Below are 22,451 nucleotides of genomic sequence, written 5' to 3' on the forward strand. Positions count from 1 at the left end.
TCAGTGGTCTTCTGAACTACAGCTCTCTAATCCCTACATAAGCTATTATATGGCTCTCTTATGCTTCTGAAATACTAAGGATAATGACTATTATTATATTAATTTTAGTATTATAAAAAAAACAGCTCTTTCTCTGGCAGTGAAATGAGTTACTTTCCTAGAATTCACTATCATTTCCTATTAGCTTTCAGCTCTCTCCAACCTCCCAATTTCAGTATTTTTTCCCTCTCTCCAAATAACATTGGTTTTTTTTCTGCCCTAAGGGCTTTTAATCTGATTTCTCAAAAATAATGTGTCTATTTTCCCATTAGTTCATTTATTTTTTTTTTCATTCAATCATGCACCTTATAATATGAAAAATCTCCTGCCAAACCTGGAGGACACACAGAATAAGATGATCCTTCACACTCCAGGACATGGAGTCTACATGCAAAACACATATATAAACATTGAAACACACAGTTAAGTAGTTTAGGGAAGAGGACATGAGCGGGGGGGGGGGGGAGAAATATGTAGTTGATTTTACCAGGGAAGGGCAGGGGTTGGTGATCAGGCAGGGTGGGTGGATAAAGCATCCTGGGGAGAGGGAGGAGCATAGACCAAGTCACAGAAACCCCAAATGCTTGGGATGCTGGGGGAAATATGTGGATCTCGCCTTAGCATGCATTTCATCACCTCTGCTTGCTTCTCCAGCTTCATCTGTACTACTCTCCCTCGTCATAATCAACCTCTCCATACACCAGTTAAAAGCATGGACAGGAGTTCCTGTCCTGGCTCAGCATTAAGAAACCCGATTAGTATCCATGAGGATGCGGGTTTGATCCTCTGCCCTTGCTCAGTGGGCTAAGGATCCAGCGTTGCTGTGAGCTGTGCTGTAGGTCGCAGAGTCTCAGATCTGTGGCTGTGGCTGTGGCTGTGGTGAAGGATGGAAGCTGCAGATCCAATTCCACCCCTAGTCTGGGAACCTTCATATGCGGCTATGAAGAAAAAAAGCATGGACAGCCATGGAAGCCTTCCTAACTATAGCCAAAAAATACAGATATTAGTGGCATACCTGGGAATTGATTGAGCAATGGAGAGGAGTCGGAGTCGTGCTCGACAGTTGCCCTTTAGAACACTGAGTGGCGCTGTCCACTCACCAAGGGGAAAAGACTCATTTTTGAAAGCATTTTTGGCAATCATTTTCCTGGGAGATGAGACTCTAATTATCCCGCTTGAGGAACATATAAGGCAATTGAGCAGCCCTCTCTAAAAGGAGACTAGATTGAATTGGGACAAATAAAAACATAAAAAGAAAAATTTATGCTTCTCAGCACTGCCGCTGGGTTAATCCTTTACATTAGGTCAGGTCACTCCTCTGCTCAAAACCCTCCGGTGGATCCCCATTTATTCATGGGTAAAAACCTAAGTCCTGATAGTGCCTGGCAAGACCCAACAGGATCTGACGCTTCTCCTCTTTTCCCCACCCCCACCCCCACCCCAGCTTGCTTTGACATAGATGTTAATTATCCAGTATGTATAGTGTGTGAAATTCATTTGAACTCTCCACTTGCTATTTGCCTATTTTTTTCTTATGTTGGTTACAATTCAAAAATACAAAGAATAAGAACTAGTGGACCACCTGATGGACATTCATTTACTAATTTCAGAGATCATCTTTAAAATCAATTGTTCAGCCTCACATTTCATTTATGTGGAACGATCTTTTTTTTTTTTTAAAGTGTACCAGAGAGGAATATTGTGTCCTCGAAGTTAGACCCTCTCGAGGAAGGGGGCAGTTTGGCGTGAAGCAAAACCCCCCAAAACACAGTTTGAATCGTTCCTTCTTCAAGTTCTGCTTGGCTCCGCTTGGACTCCAGCCAGACCTTGTCGCCCTGCCCCAGCTCTAAGAGAGCAGTTCCTGAGAGGTGGCCGTAACCACCCTCAGCCTCGGCTTCTCCCTGGCTGACTTGAGTTCCATTCCTCATGAGCCCCACGCTGGCAGCTCGCTGGAACGTCTCCACGTGATATCCAAAGTGATAGAGTCCCCGGATGACGCAGGTAAACACCCCCGTGGTGAGATTGAAGTGGCCCTGATGGTTGTGCAGGGTTTCGTTGAAGACGATGGGCTGGGAGGGGGCTGGGAACGGCTCGGTTAGTTTGGCAGCGAAGGCTGACATTTGTCTGGGTGGACAGTTCTTAATATCTCCAGGTATCCCGTTCAGCCCGGGTAGTCCTGGTATGCCAGGGGCTCCTAGACTCCCAAACAAACAAACAAAACAAACAAAAAGCCAGGTTGGAATGAGGTGCTTGTGAATCATTTTCACCATCAGTGACTCTTTCCTTGCTCTGCCTCCTACCCCCGCCCAGCATCTCTACTGATCCTCTTTTACTTCAGTCTGGAAAACATTCTCCCTCCTCTGTCTGCCAGGCACAGTACTCATGACACTGCAATATAAACCTGGCTTGGGAGTTCCCGTTGTTGCTCACAAAGTAGTGTCCATGAGGATGCAAATTGGATCCCTAGCCTTGCTCAGAGGGTCAAGGATTCCGGGATGCTGCAAGCTGTGGTGCAGACCTGCAGCTGCTGCTCTGATTCCATCCCTAGCCTAGGAACTTATATATGCTGCAGGTGTGGTGGTAAAAAGAAAACAAACAAATAAACAAACAAACAAACTTGGCTTAAAGGGTTTGGATCCCCTATTTGACAGTGACGTTCTTGAAGGCTGGAATACAAAGTTCCCCTCTAAAAGTTATGAGATTATTTTTGCTACGGAATTGACTCTCATTATTCGGTTAAATGGAAGAAGGAAGAATAAAGGAAAGGAGTTCTCATCGTGGCGCAGTGGTTAACGAATCCGACTAGGAACCATGAGGTTGTGGGTTCAATCCCTGCCCTTGCTCAGTGGGTTAATGATCTGGCGTTGCTGTGAGCTGTGGTGTAGGTCGCAGACGCGGCTTGGATCTCGCGTTGCTGTGGCTCTGGTGTAGGCTGGCAGCTACAGCTCCGATTAGACTCCTAGCCTGGGAACCTCCATATGCCGCGGGAGCGGCCCAAGAAATGGCAAAAAGACCAAAAAAAAAAAAAAAAAAGGAAAATAGGAAAAAAGGAATGAAAGAAGGTAGAAGAGAGGAGAGGTGAGAAAGAAGAGGAATAGAGGAAGGAAATGATTTTCCAAAGTTACTGTATTGCTATGAAATTTTATTTTTTTTACTACAACCTGGGAGTCAAAGATTGCAAGGCAGTAATGTGTAGTAAGGAGATCAGAATCTCTGGGGCTGATGTCAGAGAATTTCCCTTTTAAACATGCTTCATAGGCATTTTAAGGGAAGCATTGCCTTAAAACACCTATTTATCTAGCAATCTTGAGTCAAAGTAACGGAATAAGTGGCATGTATGGTGAACAGTGCATAGTTCTTTGCAATACTGACCTTGGTCATTACATCTTATACTAAAAATAAGTTTTATATTGGAAAAAATGCTTGTACTAATCAAACTATGTGGACTTCAAAAAAAAAGAATTATTATTAACTATTATTTTGGCTCACACATCTGCAAGTAAGCTGTATAAAACCTCACCAATGAGCACATACCTCACAAGATAGAAGAACTGAAATTAGTATGATCATCTGTTCTTCAATTTTAAATTTAACATTATTGGTTGCCATGCACTTCCACAGTTTCTTACATTCACTAGTAGGCAAGCACAAACAAGTTGCAGAGGATAAATGTGAACTTGCATAAAGAGCAATATTTGAGGGAATTTTATCTGCAAATATAACTTCACCTGCAATTTGAGAAAATTGCCATTTCTAGACTTTAAAATTCAAGTATCTATTTTTGTGACCTAGGATGATTTCCCCATGGTGAGTCCAAACTTCCTTTTTCTTTCTTTCTTTTTTTTTTTTTTCAAATGTAGAACATAAGTTATGATCTGGGAATTTTCTAAAGTCACACAGCTTGTTTATGACAGAATCTGGCATTCTCCTAATTTTTGGGTGTGTTGCCTTCCATGACGTCACTCTGTCTCTTGGAAGGGGCTGTAAATGTTCAAATATAATTCATACATTCAAGTATAATGATAAGTACCAAGCATGTGGCATCTGGTGCAGTAAAATACTTCATGTGTATCCCAGATTTGCTCCTTCTCTGTTCATCAATCTGGGACTACATACTAGAGGAATTGCTGTCTCATCCTGGTTGTACTACTTACTAACCGTATTAATTTAAGATATGATGCTCCTTGGATTAGTGGCTGTCCAGTCCATTGTATTCTCATGATGGTAGAAGTTCAAGCAGAGGGAACATGCAATGCCTGTTAAACCCTCAACTTGGAGAGGCACACTGACACTTCCACCCAATTCGATTGGTCAAAGCAAGTCACATGGCCAAGCTCAACAGCAATAAGTTGGGGACAGTTCCTGTCTCCTTTGGTAAGAGACACTGTAAATCCACATGGAAAAGGGCATACATGTATATTGTAAAACTGAAACTTAGGGAGGGATTGGGGATGATAACTCAATGTACCAGAACTAAAATAACAGTATGTACATGAATTTCAAAAGATTGTTTAAATATGTTTGCTTACACAAAAAAATACCACTTTCTTCTGTATTAAGAGTAAATCTTCATAGTCAGAGCCCCCCCAATTTAAGGTATGATCTTTATTTCCTATTCAATACATGATTGACATGAATCCAATGAGATTATGTGATCATGATGAACTGGAACATAAAATATATTATAGATAATATGTTTTCCTATCTTATGGAAAGCCAGAGGGAGGTACAGATTTAGTGTCATACATCAGACTCTCTTTCTCAAAACTTTCATCACAGGGAATTTTGCATCTGATAAAATTATACCTCCAGATTCTTGCAACCATATCAATGGTTGTCATTTCTATATGATCTGCAGATGAAGATGGCATATTTTTTTCCTTTATAATATTGCAGTGATGTGTAATTTTCAATGCAGTAATCCATATAGACTTCTCGGCACAGTTCCTAGCATAAAGGAAGTGCTTAATCATTATTTGACTTTTATTATCTTAATTTTTCAAAATCCTAGGCATAGAATTCAGAACACATGGTAATACCTGTAAGCAGGCCCACAGCCGTTGACAAATTATCTTAAACACTTCAAGCCACAACATCTGCACCTAGGCATTGCACCCAAGGCCGCCCATCAGAATCATCTGGGGTCCTCTAAAAATCCAGATGCCTTTACTGCCCTCTCAGTGACACTGATTTATTAGATCTGTGTGGTAGACCACATGCCCGTTTCCAGCCTTTCAGTCTCTCTCTCTGCCAGCTGACCTTGAATTACGCATTAGCTGGTAGAGTATATTCCCACCTTCACTGAGGTTTGGTCCCATGCTGTTTTGGGCAGTGGGCATGCAGACAGGAGTGATGGTGTGTAAACTCTCAGTTTGGGCTTCAGGCCATCACGTGCTCATTTTCCTCCTAGCATGGCCAAAGGAAAGCATGCTCCAGGTAGCCACTGTTCTTTCTCACTGGACCTCGGAATGAAACACAGGGCAGATGTTTGCTCTCAACTTAAATCCTAAAACCAGGCTCAATAGGTCTGTAGCCTGAAGCTGAGTTGTCCCATGGGACCTGCAGACTTGTGAGTCAAAATACTTCATTGGGTGGATTTTTATTAATAGCACCCATTTGTTTTTTTTTCTTGAAGTATAGATGATTTAAAAGGCTGTTTTCATTTCTGCCATACAGCAAAGTGATTCAGTTATTCATACATGTGTATTGTTTTTCCTATTCTTTTCCATTGTGGTTTATTACAGGATATTGAATATAGTTCCCAGTGCTATGTAGGAGGACCTTCTTGTTTCTCCATCCTATATATAATGGTTTGCATCTGCTAGTTCCAAACTCCCAATCCTTCTCTCCCTCCCACCCCCTTACTCCTTGGCAACCACAAGTCTCTTCTTTATATCTGAATGCTACTCCATTTTGATTTATTTGTTGTGAAGCATTTTTTTGTGACAACAGATAGTACAGTTGGGATTTGGCTTCAGAATTTTTTTTTTTTTAAGGTCTGCACCCCGGCATATGGAGGTTCCCAGGCTAGGGGTCCAATCAGAGCTACAGCTGCTGGCCTACGCCACAGCTACAACACCACCAGATCTGAGCCATGTCTGCGAACTACACCACAGCTCATGGCAATGCCAGATCCTTAACCCACTGAGCGAGGCCAGGGATTGAACCTGCAACCTCATGGTTCCTAGTCAGATTTGTTTCCACTGTGCCATGGCAGGAACTCCAGAAATATTTTTTAAAGCATTCCAAGTAGTTATATGTGCAAATGTAATGGAGAAACAAGGAGGAAGGAGATGGAACTTGCCAGTTCTGTGCCCTTTTAACCAAGAAGTTTGTTTTGATAATCACAGTCCATCATGGTCACCTTAGACCTTTTGATGATTAAGGTCATTTCTATAGAATAATAAGAAAGCTGGGAAGAAGCAGAAGAAAGATGATTCTCACCTGTCATGCCAGGATACCCAGGATAACCTGGGGGACCAGGAGGCCCTGGAGGTCCTGAAAGATCACAATGCCCAGGATTTTCTTGGTCTCCAGAGGACACCACAGCCATGAGCATGGACATGGCCAAAATCCAGACCCCTGCATCAGAGAAGCAAGAAAGGTGGACACTTGGTCAGTGCTGGCATTTCCTTCATGTTAATATGAATCATATGCGATGGATTTCCTGGTGGAGATAGGATGTTATTTTCTTTGGAGGAAGAAATCCTGTTCTAAAAAGTTATATTTATGTGTATGGGAAGTTTCTCATCTTTGGAACAATCCCTTTAAGTTAGGTACCAATGACATATATCCATCCATCTCTCAAAGGGAAAGTTTATTTTTTTAAATTATTTTTTTATTTTCCCACTGTACAGCAAGGGGATCAAGTTATCCTTACATGTATACATTTTTCCCCCACCCTTTGTTCTGTTGCAATATGAGTATCTAGACATAGTTCTCAATGCTACTCAGCAGGATCTCCTTGTAAATCTATTCTAAGTTGTGTCTGATAACCCCAAGCTCCTGATCCCTCCCACTCGCTCCCCCTCCCATCAGGCAGCCACAAGTCTATTTTCCGAGTCCATGATTTTCTTTTCTGTGGAGATGTTCATTTGTGTTAGATATTAGATTCCAGTTATAAGTGATATCATATGGTTTTTGTCTTTGTCTTTCTGGCTCATTTCACTCAGTATGAGATTCTCTAGTTCCATCCATGTTGCTGCAAATGGCATTATGTCATTCTTTTTTATGGCTGAGTAGTATTCCATTGTGTATATATACCACATCTTCCTAATCCAATCATCTGTCGATGGATATTTGGGTTGTTTCCATGTCCTGGCTATTGTGAATAGTGCTGCAATGAACATGCGGGTGCACGTGTCTCTTTTAAGTAGAGTTTTGTCCGGATAGATGCCCAAGAGTGGGATTGCAGGGTCATATGGAAGTTCTATGTATAGATTTCTAAGGTATCTCCAAACTGTTCTCCATAGTGGCTGTACCAGTTTACATTCCCACCAACAGTGCAGGAGGGTTCCCTTCAAAGGGAAAGTTTAACAGGATATATTTTGGCTTTTTAAGGAGTGTGGTATGAACTATTGGAACTGGTCCAGTGGGAGGAACTGTTGGAAGGAAAAAGATATATGTAGCCCAACACTCTACTTGTATCCATATGGTAAAGAGAAGCAGTATACAATGCAGCAATACAGTTTAGTGGCCCTGGAATAAGACAATGTGGTTTGGGACCTACTTCAATGATTGTGTAATGCTTGGAAAATCGTCACCTTTCAGTTAATTCTAATAATCATAGGAAGTATTACTATAAGCATCTCCATTTCATGGATGAAGAATTTGAAGACTGGAAGATGAAATTATTTTTCTAAGGTCACACAGCTTGTGGATGCAAGCTCACAAACACTTAACCATTAAGTAATGCTGTCTTATAGCATACATATTTGAGACATACATACTGTGAGAGAAAGAACTTCATTCTTTTCACCAAGAGGAGTCCCTAAAGGTGGAAGTTAGGACATTGGATAAATTAATTGTTGGGCTCTAAGGACGTGACCTTGTTTTGGCAAAATGTTTACGCATCTAAACAGTGAAGGCAGGTCAATTTTTTAACCCAGATCTGATTCCTGCTTTAGTGAGGCTGTAAGTACAATTATATAATTATGATTTATTTGATGGAGCTAGGGCCCCTAGGAGCCTCTAAGTACATAAAACAGAATTTGGTTCCAATGCATAGAGAAGGAAAGAATTTCCGTGAGAAACAAATTCTAACAGTTTGAATATTAAATGCAACATTATGTTAATTGTAATTAAAGTCTAGCTAAGCCTGGGGACATGTAGTTCACACAAATATGTAACTACTTCCTGTGGCAATATATACTTTGTAATAGATTGCTGAATTCTGTATGCTAATATCTACCAAAGAATTACAAGTCAGTGTTTCATGAGAAATTTACCTCTGTGAAGCATAATGTTCCTGAATGGAGTGGGACGACCTGGGCTGGTTCCTTAAAACTCAAGTGGAGGGAGAAGACAAGGATTATATTGTGAGGTTTGTTGGTTTCTACAAGAATAGAGTCCATGTGTTATTGCTTATCTGTGTGGTCCATGAAGAGAATTGCCAAAAGACTGTCTGGGGCTCCTAGGTTTAGACAATGCTACGGATAAGGGGTGGGGTGATGGTTCGTCAGACAGAGACAAGGCAACCAGTGTACTCTTGAGTTTCATAACTTTCCCAAAAGCTGGACTAATGGAGCCTATCAATACCTACAGTCCTGGAGATGTGGGGGGTCTATCACGGATTAGGATTGGGAAATGTCAGGATGGGTGTAGCCTGCTACAGCATAAGGACAATTCATGGGCCCAGGGAAGGAATGTGGTGTGAACACCTGGCCGGGAGTTAGTTTGAAAATGAAGGAAAACCCAGAACACAAATAGCTTTGAGTCAGATATTATATTGGCAACTTAATTGGAGTTATCTGTGCTAAATTTTTAACTTAAATGCATGAGAATTTATAGATTTATAAATTATAGATTTAGACAGAGATTTCACTAAATGACCCTCTCTTTTCACAAGAAATGGATTAAACAAAACATAGCAGTTATTGGATGAACATAAACAGGTCAATAGAGCAGGGTCAAAAACTGTGGACCCTAGAGCCAAAATCCCCATTCCAAAGGTGGGTTCTGTACAAGTTACTAGATATCTGTTTACCTCCATTGCTTTTTTTTTTTCCTTTTTCTTTTTAGGGGCACACCTGCAGCATATGGAAGTTCCTGGGCTAGGGGCTGAATCAGAGCTGCAGCTGTGGGCCTATGCCACAGCCACAGCCATGCCAGATCTGAGCCACATATGCGGCAATGCCAGATCCTTAATCCACTGAGCAAGGCCAGGCATCGAATCTGCATCCTTATGGGTACTAGTTGGGTTATTAACCCTCTGAGCCACAACGGAAACTCCTCTCTGCCTCTATTTCATTATGTATAATTTGAAGAATAACAGTAACCCATATCATGGGCTCCTTGTGTATTAAGTAAAGTAATCATGCAAATCCTGGTACATAATAAATTCACAATAAATGTTAGCTATTGCTTTTGTTCTCATTATCACTATTGCTTACAAATCAATAAATTGAGATTTCACAAAAGATGAGGCTATATATAATAGAATGAAATGTTTGCTTACTTTTTCTTAAGCTTCCGTCGGCATAAACCTCTCTAGAGTAAAGCATGTTTATTTTTTTTGTGCTATGGTCAGTTATTCTGCATTTTATGGGAATTCAGTAATAAAAAGAGTATTAAAAACTTAGAATCAGACCTGAAGCAAAGTAAAATGTTTTAATACTGTTGTCTTCATAAGGGAGCCTTACCTGTGATTCCCATGAAGAAATTTCCTCTTACTTCCCCAGGCATCCTGACTTGTGGAAAGAAGCTTGAACAACCATACATTTTCTTAATGTCCCTGGTCCAGTTTCATGAGCTTCATTTAGAAAGGTTCAGGGGGGCTGATTAAATCAATTGATTTCAATAAATGTTTGATTTCTTATCTCTCCTGGGGTTAATGGGCTCGTTAATTTTTAACCAGAGAGAATTCAGGGCAACCGACATTCAAACTGGGGTCCTTGTCTCCACAGACCTCTGGCAGTGAGTTGTTGGCTGAAGACCGGAACATGGATTACTGAAGCAAGTGGACTCTGCCCTGAATCTACGCCTATTTTTGCCAAATCCTAGCCCCAGAACATGGATCCATCTCCCCTTATTCTTCCTCCTGCCTACAGAATAGGACCAGAGGTGTTCATTGAGTCTATTAACTTGGATTTTTTTCCTTGGCACTCAAAGACAGAAGCGGGAATTAAAGAATGCCAGTGGGAAGGGTATGAAAGCTACAAGTTCTGTGTGATTCTTGACAGCTGACATGAAATATTACTACCAATTTAGCAGCTAAAACAGCATCCATTTACTATCTCATAGTGTCCATGGGTCATAAGTCTGGGCATAATATAGCTGAGCTGGGCTCTCTGCTAAGAGTCTTTGTCAGTCGAAATCAGTGGGACCATAGGCCTGCCTTCCTTTCCGGAGGCATTGGGGGCAAGTCTGCTTCCAGGCTGATTCAGGCTGTTGGGAGAATCCCATTCAATGAGGTTGTAAGTCTGAGGTTCCTGTTTCCTTTCTGGCTCTTGGTCAAGGACCATTCTTAGCTCCTGAAACCTACCTTCATCAGCTATTCACAGTTACCTGCCTTTCTCTTTTCCTTCCTTTTCTGCTTACAAGGAAGGGCTCACGTGATTACATTACGCCTGCCCAGACTATCCCAGGGAGTCTCAGGTGTGCCATATAATAAAAGAAAATCAGAGAAGTGAAATCACATTCACAGGAGATTGGGCTTGACATATGGTGTGGAGGGGGCGTGATTCTACCAACCACAATATCTTCTATTATTATTATTTTTTTTTGGCCTTTTAGGGCTGCACCCAAGGCACATGGAGGTTCCCAGGCTAGGGGTCTAATTGGAGTTACAGCTGCCAGCCTACACCACAGCCAGAGGAACTCAAGATCCGAGCCACATCTGCAACCTATAGTACAGCTCACGGCAACGCCTGATCCTTAACCCACTGAGCAAGGCCAGGGATGGAACCCGCAACCTCATGGTTCCTCGTTGGATTCATTTCCACTGCACCACAACAGGAACTCCCAATATGTTCTAATTTCTGTGTGACGAATACTCAGGATTGGAATTTCCTGACTCATATGGTGGTAGGTTTTGAAGTCTTTTCCAGAGTAACTGTACCGTTTCAATCCCTTCTAACAACACGTGAGACCTCCAGTTGCTCTGTATCTTTGTATTATTAGTATTTTAAAAATTTTTCTCTGTCCTTGTGGGTGGTTAGTGCTATCCTGGGTTGGCTTTAATTTGTATTTCCCTAATGATTAATGATTTGGGGACATTTTTCAATGTGCTTATTTTCTATTTTCCATCTATTTTCTTAAATTATGGTATAGAGTTTATTTTTAAATTTTAAAATTTTTTATAGTTGATGTACAATGTTCTGTCAATTTCTGCTGTACAGCAAAGGGACCCAGCCATATATATGTATGTGTGTGTGTGTGTGTGGGTGTATACATATATATATGTTCTTTTTCTCACATTTTCCTCCATCATGTTCCATCATAAGTGGCTAGGTGTAGTTCCCTGTCCTATACAGCAGGGTCTCATTGCTTATCCATCTATATATTCTCTTTGGTGAAAGTCCATTTTCTAAAAGGATTGTTTGATTTCTTCTTTTTTTTTTCTTTTTTTGTCTTTTTGCTATTTCTTTGGGCCGCTTCCGTGGCATATGGAGGTTCCCAGGCTAGGGGTCCAATCAGAGCTGTAGCCGCTGGCCTACGCCAGAGCCACAGCAATGCAGGATCCGAGCCACGTCTGCAACCTACACCACAGCTCACGGCAATGCCAGATCATTAACCCGCGGAGCAAGGGCAGGGACTGAACCCGCAACCTCATGGTTCCTAGTCGGATTCGTTAACCACTGCGCCACGACGGGAACTCCTTGTTTGATTTCTTACTTTCAGGTTTAGAGCATTTGTTATGCAGTCTCTATATAAGTTCTTTGTCAGATGTGAGATTTGCAGATAGTTTCTCCTAGTCTGTGGCTTGTCTTTTCAATCTCTTAGCAGTATCTTAAGAGCAAGAGTTTTTCTTTCTTTTTCCTTTTCCTTTTTCTTTCTTTCTTTCTTTCTTTCTTTCTTTCTTTCTTTCTTTCTTTCTTTCTTTCTTTCTTTCTTTCTTTCTTTCTTTCTTTCTTTCTTCCTTTTTTTTTTAGGGCTGGATCCATGGCATATGGAGGTTCCTAGGCTGGGGGTTGAATCAGAGCTGCAGCCACCAGCCTATGCCACAGCCACAGCAATGCGGGGATCCAAGCCACCTCTGCAACCTGCATGCCAGCTCACAGCAATGCCTGATTCCTTAACCCACTGAGGGAGGCCAGGGATCAAACCCAAGTCCTCATGGATAATAGTTGGGTTCATTACCGCTGAGCCATGACAGGAATTCCCCAGAAGTTTCTTCTGTTCCATAAAGTCTGTTTATCAAATCCTTTCTTCTATGATTTGTGTTTTTGATGTCATGTCTAAGACACCTCACTCAAGATCAGGAAGATTTTTTCCTATTTTCTTCTAAAAATACTACAGTTTTACATTTTACATTGAGACCTATCATCCATTTAGAGTTAATATTTATCTAAGGCATGAGAGTTAGGTTAAAATTAGTTTTTTTGAGTACCAATTTGTTAAATATTCTATTTTTTTCTCCACAGAATTGGTTTTGCATCTTTGTAAAAAATAGGTTGGTCACATTCTGTGATGGTCTATGTGGGAAAAGAGTCTGAAAAATAATGGATGTGTGTATATGTAGAACAGAATCACTTTGTTGTACAGCAGAAATTATCACAACGTTGTAAACCAACTATATCAATAAAATTAAAAAAAAAGACCTTCTAACAAATAAGCTTGGACAACCTTTAGAAAACAATGTTTAGTAAAATTCTTAAATTTCCACAATTTTTCATACACGGTTAAAAAAGAAAATATGTTTTACATCAAAAAAAAAAAAAAAGACAGAAAGGAAAAGAGAAATGGAGACAGAAAGGTTAACTCAGTCATTGAAGAAACAGATATTAGAATACTGATTTTACATGGACTTGTGGTGGCCAAGGAAGAGAGAGGAGGAAGTGGGAGGGACTGGGAGTTTGGGGTTAGTAGGTGAAACTATCACACGTAGAATGGGAGTTCCTATTGTGGCTCAGAAGGTTAAGAACCTGACATAGTTTCTGAGGATGTGGATTCGATCCCTGGCCTCGCTCAGTGGGTTAAAGATCCATCCAGCATTGTCACAAGCTGCAGCTCAGGTTCCAGAGGAAGCTTGGATCCTGTGTTGCTGTGGCTGTGGCATAGGCCTGCAGCTGCAGCTCTGGTTCAACCCCTAGCCTGGGAAATTCCATATGCCACAGCTGTAGCCATAAAAAAAAAAAAAAAAAAAAAAAAACGAAAAAAACCAAAAAAACATTGAAAATGGATAAACAATAAAGTTCTACCGTACAGCACAAGGAACTATACCCAGTATCCTGGGATAGACCAGGATGGAAAATAAATTAAAAAAATATATAGACCATGATGGAAAATAATATGCAGTCAGTCACTTTGCTGACAGAAATTGGCACAATATTGTAAATCCACTGTATTTTAATTAAAAAATCCATTACTAAGCAAAAGAAAATAGATTTGTCAAATGTGATTTACACACAGACTTTCTTTTTTGTTTGTTTTGTTTGAAAATTATTTCTGTCTCTTTATTTGTATTCTCTATTTGAAGAGACATTGTCATTATACTTTCCTTAACTTCTTTTTTTTTTTTGACTGCATCCATGGCATGTGGAAGTTCCCAGTCTAGGGATTAAACCCGAGCCACAGCAGTGACAACATCGAATCTTTCATTGCTAGGCCACCAGAGAACTCTTAGACTTTCTTTTATGTTCCGTTGATGTATGTTCATATCCCTCTGCCAATACCACATTGTCTTGATCACTAACATTGTATATTAAATCTTAAAAACAGAGCAGGAAATTATATGATGATATCAGTTGTTGCAGAAAAATACTTTGACAAAACTTCAGCATCCAGAGTTCCTGCTGTGGTACAACAGGATTGGCAGTGTCTCTGGAGCCCTGGGACACCAGTCTGATCCCCAACCAGGTTTGGTGGGTTGAGGATCCGCATTGCTGCACAGGTCGCAACTGTGGTTCGGATCTGATCCCTGGCATGGGAATTCCATATGCCAAGTTGGGGGGAAGCGGGCAAAAAAAAAAAATGTCAATACCTATTCATACGAAAAAGTCTCAACAAACTAGGAATAAAGGAGGATGTCCTCAACTTGATAAAGGACATCTATCCAAACAGCCTTTGTTAATATCATATTTATGGTCTGAAAATCACGTCTGGTACATGCCTGCTCATTTACTTCTCTTTGGTCTTGATTCTAGCCGTAACCACATCAAAACACATACTCTTAGCAAGGACCCTCCCCAATAAGAAGTACACCCTCCAAACGGAATTTTAGGGTCCACATGGAAGATGAGGAAATCTTTCCCCACCTTGTTGTTTATGAGGTCAAGTTTTAACTTTATTTGATGCAAGGAAATCTCTAACCATCATCAATTATATATCTCCTTGGTAGATTTTTAAAAATCTCAATCATATCTTACACAAAAGCAAAACAATGACAACAGTTTGACACTGCTTGCAAAAGTATTCTGGGGAGTTCCCGTCATGGCGCAGTGGTTAACGAATCCGACTAGGAACCATGAGGTTGCGGTTCGGTCCCTGCCCTTGCTCAGTAGGTTAAGGATCCGGCATTGCCGTGAGCTGTGGTGTAGGTCGCAGACGCGGCTCGGATCCCACGTTGCTGTGGCTCTGGCGTAGGCCGGTGGCTACAGCTCCGATTCGACCCCTAGCCTGGGAACCTCCATATGCCGTGGGAGCAGCCCAAGAAACAGCAAAAAGACAAAAAAAAAAAAAAAAAAAAAAAAAAAGTATCCTGGAAGTGAAGTCAGAAAACTCATTTACCTACACATTCTGGGTTGTTTACTAGACACTTAAAGTCCACTGGTAGGCCAGGCAATTTTATTCTTTTCTTTGACAGCCATCCCTATGCCATTCGGCCTTGTATTCAGGCAAGAGGTGGTTTACAGGAAAGTATCTAGAAATGACTCACTTTTGAATTAGTTCACCTGCTTTGCTATGTTCAATGCTGAGCTCTCCCCTATGCTAACTTCTTATAAAAATGTCTTTGCTCCATATATATGTATGTTTTATATAGATACTGAAGGAGACATCTGACCCAAACTTTGGAAAATGAATAAGTTCATCAAACATCAGAGGCATAAGAATTCCAGGAAGAAAGCATAAAATAAGGATAATATGAAAGAATATGGAATGTTTTGCAAATATTTTGCTTTGTATAAAATATATCACAGATATTTTCCTTAAAAGATTGTAACAGGGATCCAAAGAGGTGAGTGCCATGCATGTTAAAACAGTAACTAATATTAATTAGCACTGTGTGCTTTATACTTGTCTGGACATTCAGTTATATATCAATTAATGTTGCTTTCCCCTTGCACATTATTCTCCTTGGAAATTGCCCTCAATTCTAGACTTGCTGCTCTGCATTTGGCTTCCTGTCAGAAAATAGTTTGTGATGACTCCATATCTGTGGTGAAACATAAGGAATAAGTCTTCTGAAAGAAGTACAATGGAAGGAGAAATGGCCACTTGACTTGGGCTTATCATAGCTGCTCCCATAATAGACCTGCTGGAAAGGAACTCTGAAAATGGACTAGGACTTGTCGCTGACAACCCTACCAAACCTGAGATCCAGATTCAGAAAAAGTGGGTGGCTTGAATCTACCTTGTGATTAAATATTAATTTTTTGTGGTTCCAGTGTGGACCAGCGGTAAATATTTGAAGAGGCAGTTTCGTACCATTTAGTCAAGGCCTTGACAGAGTGGACAGTGGCAGGGGCCCAAGCCTCGGACACACGGCTAGGCATTTCAGAAAGAAATTTGAGAGAAGCCCACCCCCACAGAGGAAAGACTTTGTCCTGAGAATGGCTGGTAGGAGACGGACACAGGTTGTGGGAGGGGGTGATCTCCTGGTTCAAGTTTTTACAAGAGGGCGGATAGAGGGTATCATTTTGTTAACAGAGGTATGAATATCCTTGTGCCAAAAATGGGTTCTGAGATTATGTCTCTGGGGGAGAGAGAATAAACCTGGTGAATGTGGGAGTTCCTGTTGTGGCTCAGAGGGCACCTGACACATTGTCTGTGAGGATGCAGGTTCAATCCCCGGACTCAGTGGGTTAAGGATCTGGCGTTGCTGCAAGCTGTGGTGTAGATCACAGATGTGGCTTGGATCCCAAGTCATGGTGGCTGTGGCGTAGGCCAGCAGCTACAGCTTCAGTTCGACCCCTAGCCCAGGAACTTCCATATGCCACAAGTGTGGCCCTAGATAAGAAGAAAAAAAAAAAAAAAGAATGCCATCCAACTCAGGGTTCTTCTTGTGGGTTGCAGTACTACAAGACTTGGCTGGAAAAGAAAAGTGAAAGCCAAGAGCAGAGGATTTGAAGAAATGAGAGGGCAGGGGCCACTGGCTAACAACTAATTAAAAACACATCTCAAATGTATATATACATGTATGACTGGGTCACTTTGCTGTACAGCAGAAATTGGCACCACACTGCAAACCAACTATACTTTAACAAAAAATTTTTAAAACTACTTGTAATTAAGCATGCCGATTCTTCATTCAGAATGCCTTGAATTAGAATCCTGTCTCAGGCTATAATTAACTAGCAGTCTGGTTAGGAATAAGTAGGATCGCTTCTTTGAATCTCAAACCACTAATCTGTAAACTGGAATAGGAACCTTACCCTGTAGGGATAGAACAAATTGTTCTAAATACTTTCACTATAAGCTTCTTTGTCATTGACATCTCTGTCACAAGCATTTTTTGCTACAAATGTTTTTGCCTGTAACTAATTGGCTGTTAGGCAATTTTGCTGTAAAAGATAAAATCATGAAAAATAAAAGGAGGACATTTTAAAAAAAGAAAAAATGAAACAGAAGAAATGAATAACAAAATTCAAGACTTTATTGTGACATACAAAATATTTGAATACATTAAAATATGTGCAGATTCATAGCGATACTCTGCAAATAACTGATTTTACTTTGTAGATTGTACCCAAGCACTTGTCTTCCAAGTCTTTTGCAGTTTTATACTCTTTTCTCTCTTTCTCTTTTGGTTTGTTGATTTCTCTTCATTTGGCATCACACTTTTCCTTTTTTGCTAAAAATTCCTCCTTCATTAAGAGAGGAATCAGGGAGTTGCCTGGGAGACTAGCAGTTAAGGACTTGGCATTGTCACTGCTGTGGCTTGAGTTCAGTCCCTGGTCCAGGAGCTTCTGCATGCCATGGGTGCAGCCAGAGAGAGAGAGACGTCCATTGAAAGATGTTCCAAAGTTCTATGCCACATGTGGGTTCAATTCTATGCCTTCAAATCACCTGAGGATTTGCAAACTAATATGTTGTCATTTTCTAGCATAGGATTCACTATGGCTTTTCACTCATTTGACACCTCTAATAATTTTTATCACCGTATTTTCTATCAAGTTGATACATGCAGTTGTGATCATCCACCGTTTTAAGACGGCCACATCTCCTTGTCTCTGAAGAGACCGTTATGAGGGCTAAGATTTATGTAATGTAAGAATACTGAATCAGTGGAGAAATGAAACCACACAACTGTCAAGCAGTTATTTTATCTTCAACAGTGAAATTGCCTTATGGCCCATTGGTTACGTGGCAAAAATGTTTGTCGTGAAAATGCTTGTGGCAGAGATGTCTGCCACAATGATGTTTAGGCAGAAACCCTGGTCATGTAATGAAAACTTAATAATACAGTGTTTCTAGCACAGTATCTTTTCCATAATAAGCACTCAATATGTGATAGGCTTTGATAAGAATGAATCATTTAGCAATTCAAGGAACATCATCAGGATTTCTCATTGTGGCTCAGCGGTAATGAACCCGACTAGCATCCATGAGGATGCGGGTTCGATCCCCCCATGAGGATGCATTGCTGTGAGCTGTGGTTTAGGTCGCAGATGTGGCTCGGATGTAGGCTGACAATTGCAGCTGCAATTTGACCCATAGCCTGGGAACTTCCATATGCCACAGGCATGGCCCTAAAAAGACAAAAAAAGAGAAAAGAAGAAAAGAAAAGAAGCATTATAAAGTGCTTACTATATGCTATCATTTCGAAGATGGATGAAAACAAAGGTTGACCATCGAGGGTACAGAAATACTTCTGAGTAATTATTGCTGTGTATTAGGTGGTAAAGAAGGGGTGTCAATACCCTTTAGGTTAAGTTCAGAGTGTTACTTGCTCAGTTTACTGGTAAAGATAGGGGTGATGGTTGAGTCCATGCGTCTAATTCTAGAGATAATACCTTTGCTGGACCAGGTTGTGACCCTACCTGTCTAGTCTTCAAATAAAAGTAAAACAAAACAAAACAAACAAACAAACAAAACACGAAAAAACAACCCTCTCTTTGTTTTTTAATCAAGGTATCTGGATACTGGCCAGCATCATCCTAGCAGCTGTGTTGGAGAAAGGAGGATGTGTTGGGCCTCCAGGGCCACGAGGGCCTCCAGGACCTCCAGGTCTCATGGGGTTTCCTGGTTTCAGAGGTGAGAAATATACTTCTTCTGCCCTTTACTTGCCCCCTTTGTTTCATATTCCTAGTAGAAAAGTCATCGTCTCCATAGGCTCGGGATCCTGAGGCGTTGAGGATGGAAAGAATGCGGAGAAAATGATTCGCTGTAGGCCTGGGTCCCAAGGCGGGGTGACCAGAGCCCAAATCACAGAGGGCAAGAGAGACCGGCCTAGCTCTCGTGGGTTAGTCATGGGGGGAGCAGGTGCTAAGTAGAGTCGGTATCGTGAATCAGACTGTCTGGTAAACAGCAAGAAAAACCGGGGGGCGTTATGAGTTTATCAGGGCATCATGTACCATCAGAGCAACTGGATTTCCCTGGGCACTCAGAGACCCAAAGCTAGTTATTAAGAAAACAATGAGGCCCCATGAACACCTGAACAGGCAGCAAATTTCCCCTAGATTCTGTCCTGGTTACCTGGTTACCCAGAACTTCTTGGTAGCTCAGTGAGACTGGACCTAGAGGGGACTCTCAGGGAAGCTCACAATTCTGTGTGAGACTCTTGTGGGACCATTATCATTGGTCATTATCCTCAGGGATTAGATTGGGTAATCTAAAGGTTTTCTGGTCCCCAGGTTTGGACACCCAGGTCTTTTATTTATCATCCTCAATAAGGTTAGAGTCATTAGGATTCTCTGGTGGCTCAGCAGGTTACGAATCCAGCAATGTCACTGCTGTGGCGCAGGTTCAATCTCTGGCCCAGGATGGGCACGGCCGAAAAAAAAAAAAAAAAAAAAAAGATTGGAGTCATTAGTGACAATTAGCCACACCCAAATCAGAATGAGCTAATATGTAGGCTCATTATCATCCATATAGTTTCCAGAAATCACACTGTTCTCTCTTTACTGTTACTTTTCCCCTAAAATAGCCCAGGCAGTACAGAATCTTATCAAAAAAAAAAAAAAAAAAAAAAAAAACCGGGAGGACAACAGAATTAATGTATGTTGTCTTAACATTTGGTTTCTTTAATGGACAAATAAAAATTGTAGATATTTAAGGTGAGATTTTATACATGTGTCCATTGTGAAATGATGACCATCATCAAGCCGATTAATGTATCTATCACCTCAGATAGTTACCCATTTTTTGTGTGTGCTGAGAACATTTAAGATCTACCCTCTTAGTAAGTTTCAAATATACAATACAGTATAGTTACTTGCAGTCACCATGCTGACCATTAGATACCCCAAGTCATTCAGGCTGTGTAACTGACACTTTGTATCCTTTGACCCACATAGCCCCACTAGATACCAGAAGTCATTCAGGCTGCGTAACTGACACTTTGTATCCTTTGACCCACATCGCCCACGTCCCTCTTTGGTGTGTATTTGATTAAAAGGGAAAAGAAAAGAAATAGAGCCATGTTGGGATTCATTTGCATTCTCACTCTCTGATACGGCGGCCAAGCATTGTGAATTTTCAGTGGACGATCAGTTACAGCCACAATGCTGTTCCTTAAATCTCGAGAACCTAATCCTCCTGCATGACCAAAATGGTGTATCCTTTGATTCACATCTCCCTTGTTCCCCCGCCCCCCAATCTCTGGCAATCAGCATTCTGTGTCTGCTTCTATGAGTTCAACTTTTTTAGGTTCCACAGGTATGTGAGGTCATGCCATGTAGGTCTTTCCATAAGGCTTAAAGTTTGGTAAGCCCTGTATTTGGTACTTTAAATGCATTGTCTCATTCCAATTTCAGTCATACAAGAGGTCAATAATGTTATTTTCAGATGAAGAAATACAGCCCAGAAAGATTAATTGACTTTCGCAAGACCACATGGTTGCTCAGTTTCAGAGAGGTGACTCAACCATTGACTCACACATCAAAGATCCATCTCTTGACCATGATGTTATAACCAAAAAGTGGTGGTTTTCCCAGATCCCCCGAGGTATCACCTTTTAGCAGATGCTCTGACCTTCCTCCTGGATCTTCTCCGTCTTCCCAGGTCCACCAGGATTACCAGGATTACCAGGATATCCAGGACCAAATACAAAATGCCCATGTAAGAGGGAGTCAGCCTTCACTGTGAAGCTCAGTGGCAAGCTGCCTTCACCTTCGAAGCCTGTCAACTTCACGGAGGTCCTGTACAATGCCCAGAAGGACTTTGGGGAGGACACAGGGGTCTTCACCTGTGAATTGCCAGGAAATTACCATTTCGTCTTTGATGTAGAGCTCCGTCACTGCAAGGTGATAATTTGGCTGATGAAGGACAAAAGTCCTGTCTTAGAAAAGCATCAGGTCTCCACCCAAGAGATCAGGAATCTCTCTGGCATGTTGACCCTCCCACTGAGCAAAGGTGATAAGGTGTGGCTGGAAGCAGAAGTGGAAACTAAAGATCCGGAGCAAGCCCTAGCCATAATCTATTTCTCTGGTTTTCTGATATAGTCCTGGCCTCTATATAACAAAGACAAACCCCTTATGATTCTGCTAAAGCAAACAAATAAATAAATATGCATATCATGGCCTCTTGGGCTTTCCTTTTCTTAGCATTTTGGAATTTGGGGTAAAGAAATATGAGGGAACAGGTAGATTTGGTCACAGTGGAACTGGGCCTTAGAATTCTTTTCCAGAAAGCAAGACATTATTTCACTTAAAAATCACTCTTTTAAGATTTAAAATATATGGGAGTGGAGTTCCCATCTTGGCATAGCAGAAACGAATCCGACTAGGAACCATGAGGTTGCAGGTTTGATCCCTGGCTTTGCTCAGTGGGTTAAGGATCCAGTGTTTCTGTGAGCTGTGGTGTGGGTTGCAGACGCAGTTCAGATCCTGCATTGCTGTGGTTGTGGCTAGGGCTCTGATTCGACCCCTAGCTTGGGAACTTCCACATGCCATGGGTACAGCCCTAAAAATAAAAGGCAAAAAATAAAATATATGGGAGGATGTGCATAGGTTATATGCAAATACTATATAAGGGACTTGAGCATCCACAGATTTTAGTATTCTGGGGGTAGAGGTGCATCTTGGAACCAATCCCCTGTGGATACTGAGGGACAACTGCACATTCAGTGTATATTCGGCAGTAAATATTACCTTCATTTACTAACATGCTCCTCATTGGCTAAATGTTTAGGTACAGAAGACATATTATTTATTGATTTACAAATAAAAGATTTTATTAAATGTTAAAAAAGTCACTCTTCTAATAGTTACCAAGGCCATTCATTCTGTCACTTAGTCCCCAGATGCCCATTATGAGGTGGAGACCCTTTTATCCAAAGGAAACATGGTCCCCCCTTGACTCAATCTACTCAACCATCTAATTGGCAAGTTCTGCATCCCTCTAAAACTTTCCTTTTCTATCTTTCTCACTGCAAATTCTGTCAAGTCTTTTTTTTTTTTTTTTTTTTGCTTTTTTTAGGGCCACATCCATGGCATATGGAGGTTCCCAGGCTAGGAGTTGAAACAGAGCTACAGCTGCCCGCCTATGCCACAGCCACAGCCACAGCAACGCCAGATCCGAGCTGCATCTTCGACCTACACCACAGCTCACAGCAATGCTGGATCCTTAACCCACTGAGCAAAGCCAGGGATTGAACCTGCATCTCATGGATACGAGTCAGATTCGTTTCCACAGAGCAATGATGGGAACTC

General features: G+C 41.2%; 2 protein-coding genes across 2 annotated transcripts; one reads left to right on the plus strand and one right to left on the minus strand.

Annotated features, from left to right (window-relative positions):
- Positions 1-1,618: 1,618 nt before the first annotated feature.
- LOC110258310 (hibernation-associated plasma protein HP-27) lies at positions 1,619-10,057 on the minus strand. Its single transcript, XM_021081474.2, has 3 exons — positions 9,900-10,057; positions 6,484-6,621; positions 1,619-2,233 (listed from the first exon to the last, which is right to left on the minus strand). Exons 1-3 carry the CDS (start codon positions 9,976-9,978, stop codon positions 1,716-1,718), a joined length of 735 nt encoding a protein of 244 aa, XP_020937133.2. The 5' UTR covers positions 9,979-10,057; the 3' UTR covers positions 1,619-1,715.
- Positions 10,058-16,061: 6,004 nt separating this feature from the next.
- Positions 16,062-21,322, plus strand: LOC110258309 (protein HP-20 homolog). Its single transcript, XM_021081473.2, has 3 exons — positions 16,062-16,197; positions 18,712-18,834; positions 20,803-21,322. Exons 1-3 carry the CDS (start codon positions 16,191-16,193, stop codon positions 21,240-21,242), a joined length of 570 nt encoding a protein of 189 aa, XP_020937132.1. The 5' UTR covers positions 16,062-16,190; the 3' UTR covers positions 21,243-21,322.
- Positions 21,323-22,451: the final 1,129 nt, after the last annotated feature.

Source organism: Sus scrofa, chromosome 5 (assembly GCF_054392235.1).
Source record: "Sus scrofa isolate SSC_HxYL_T2T_F1_AM1 chromosome 5, Sscrofa_HxYL_maternal_Yorkshire_Landrace_v2.0, whole genome shotgun sequence".
Taxonomy (NCBI): Eukaryota; Metazoa; Chordata; class Mammalia; order Artiodactyla; family Suidae; genus Sus; species Sus scrofa.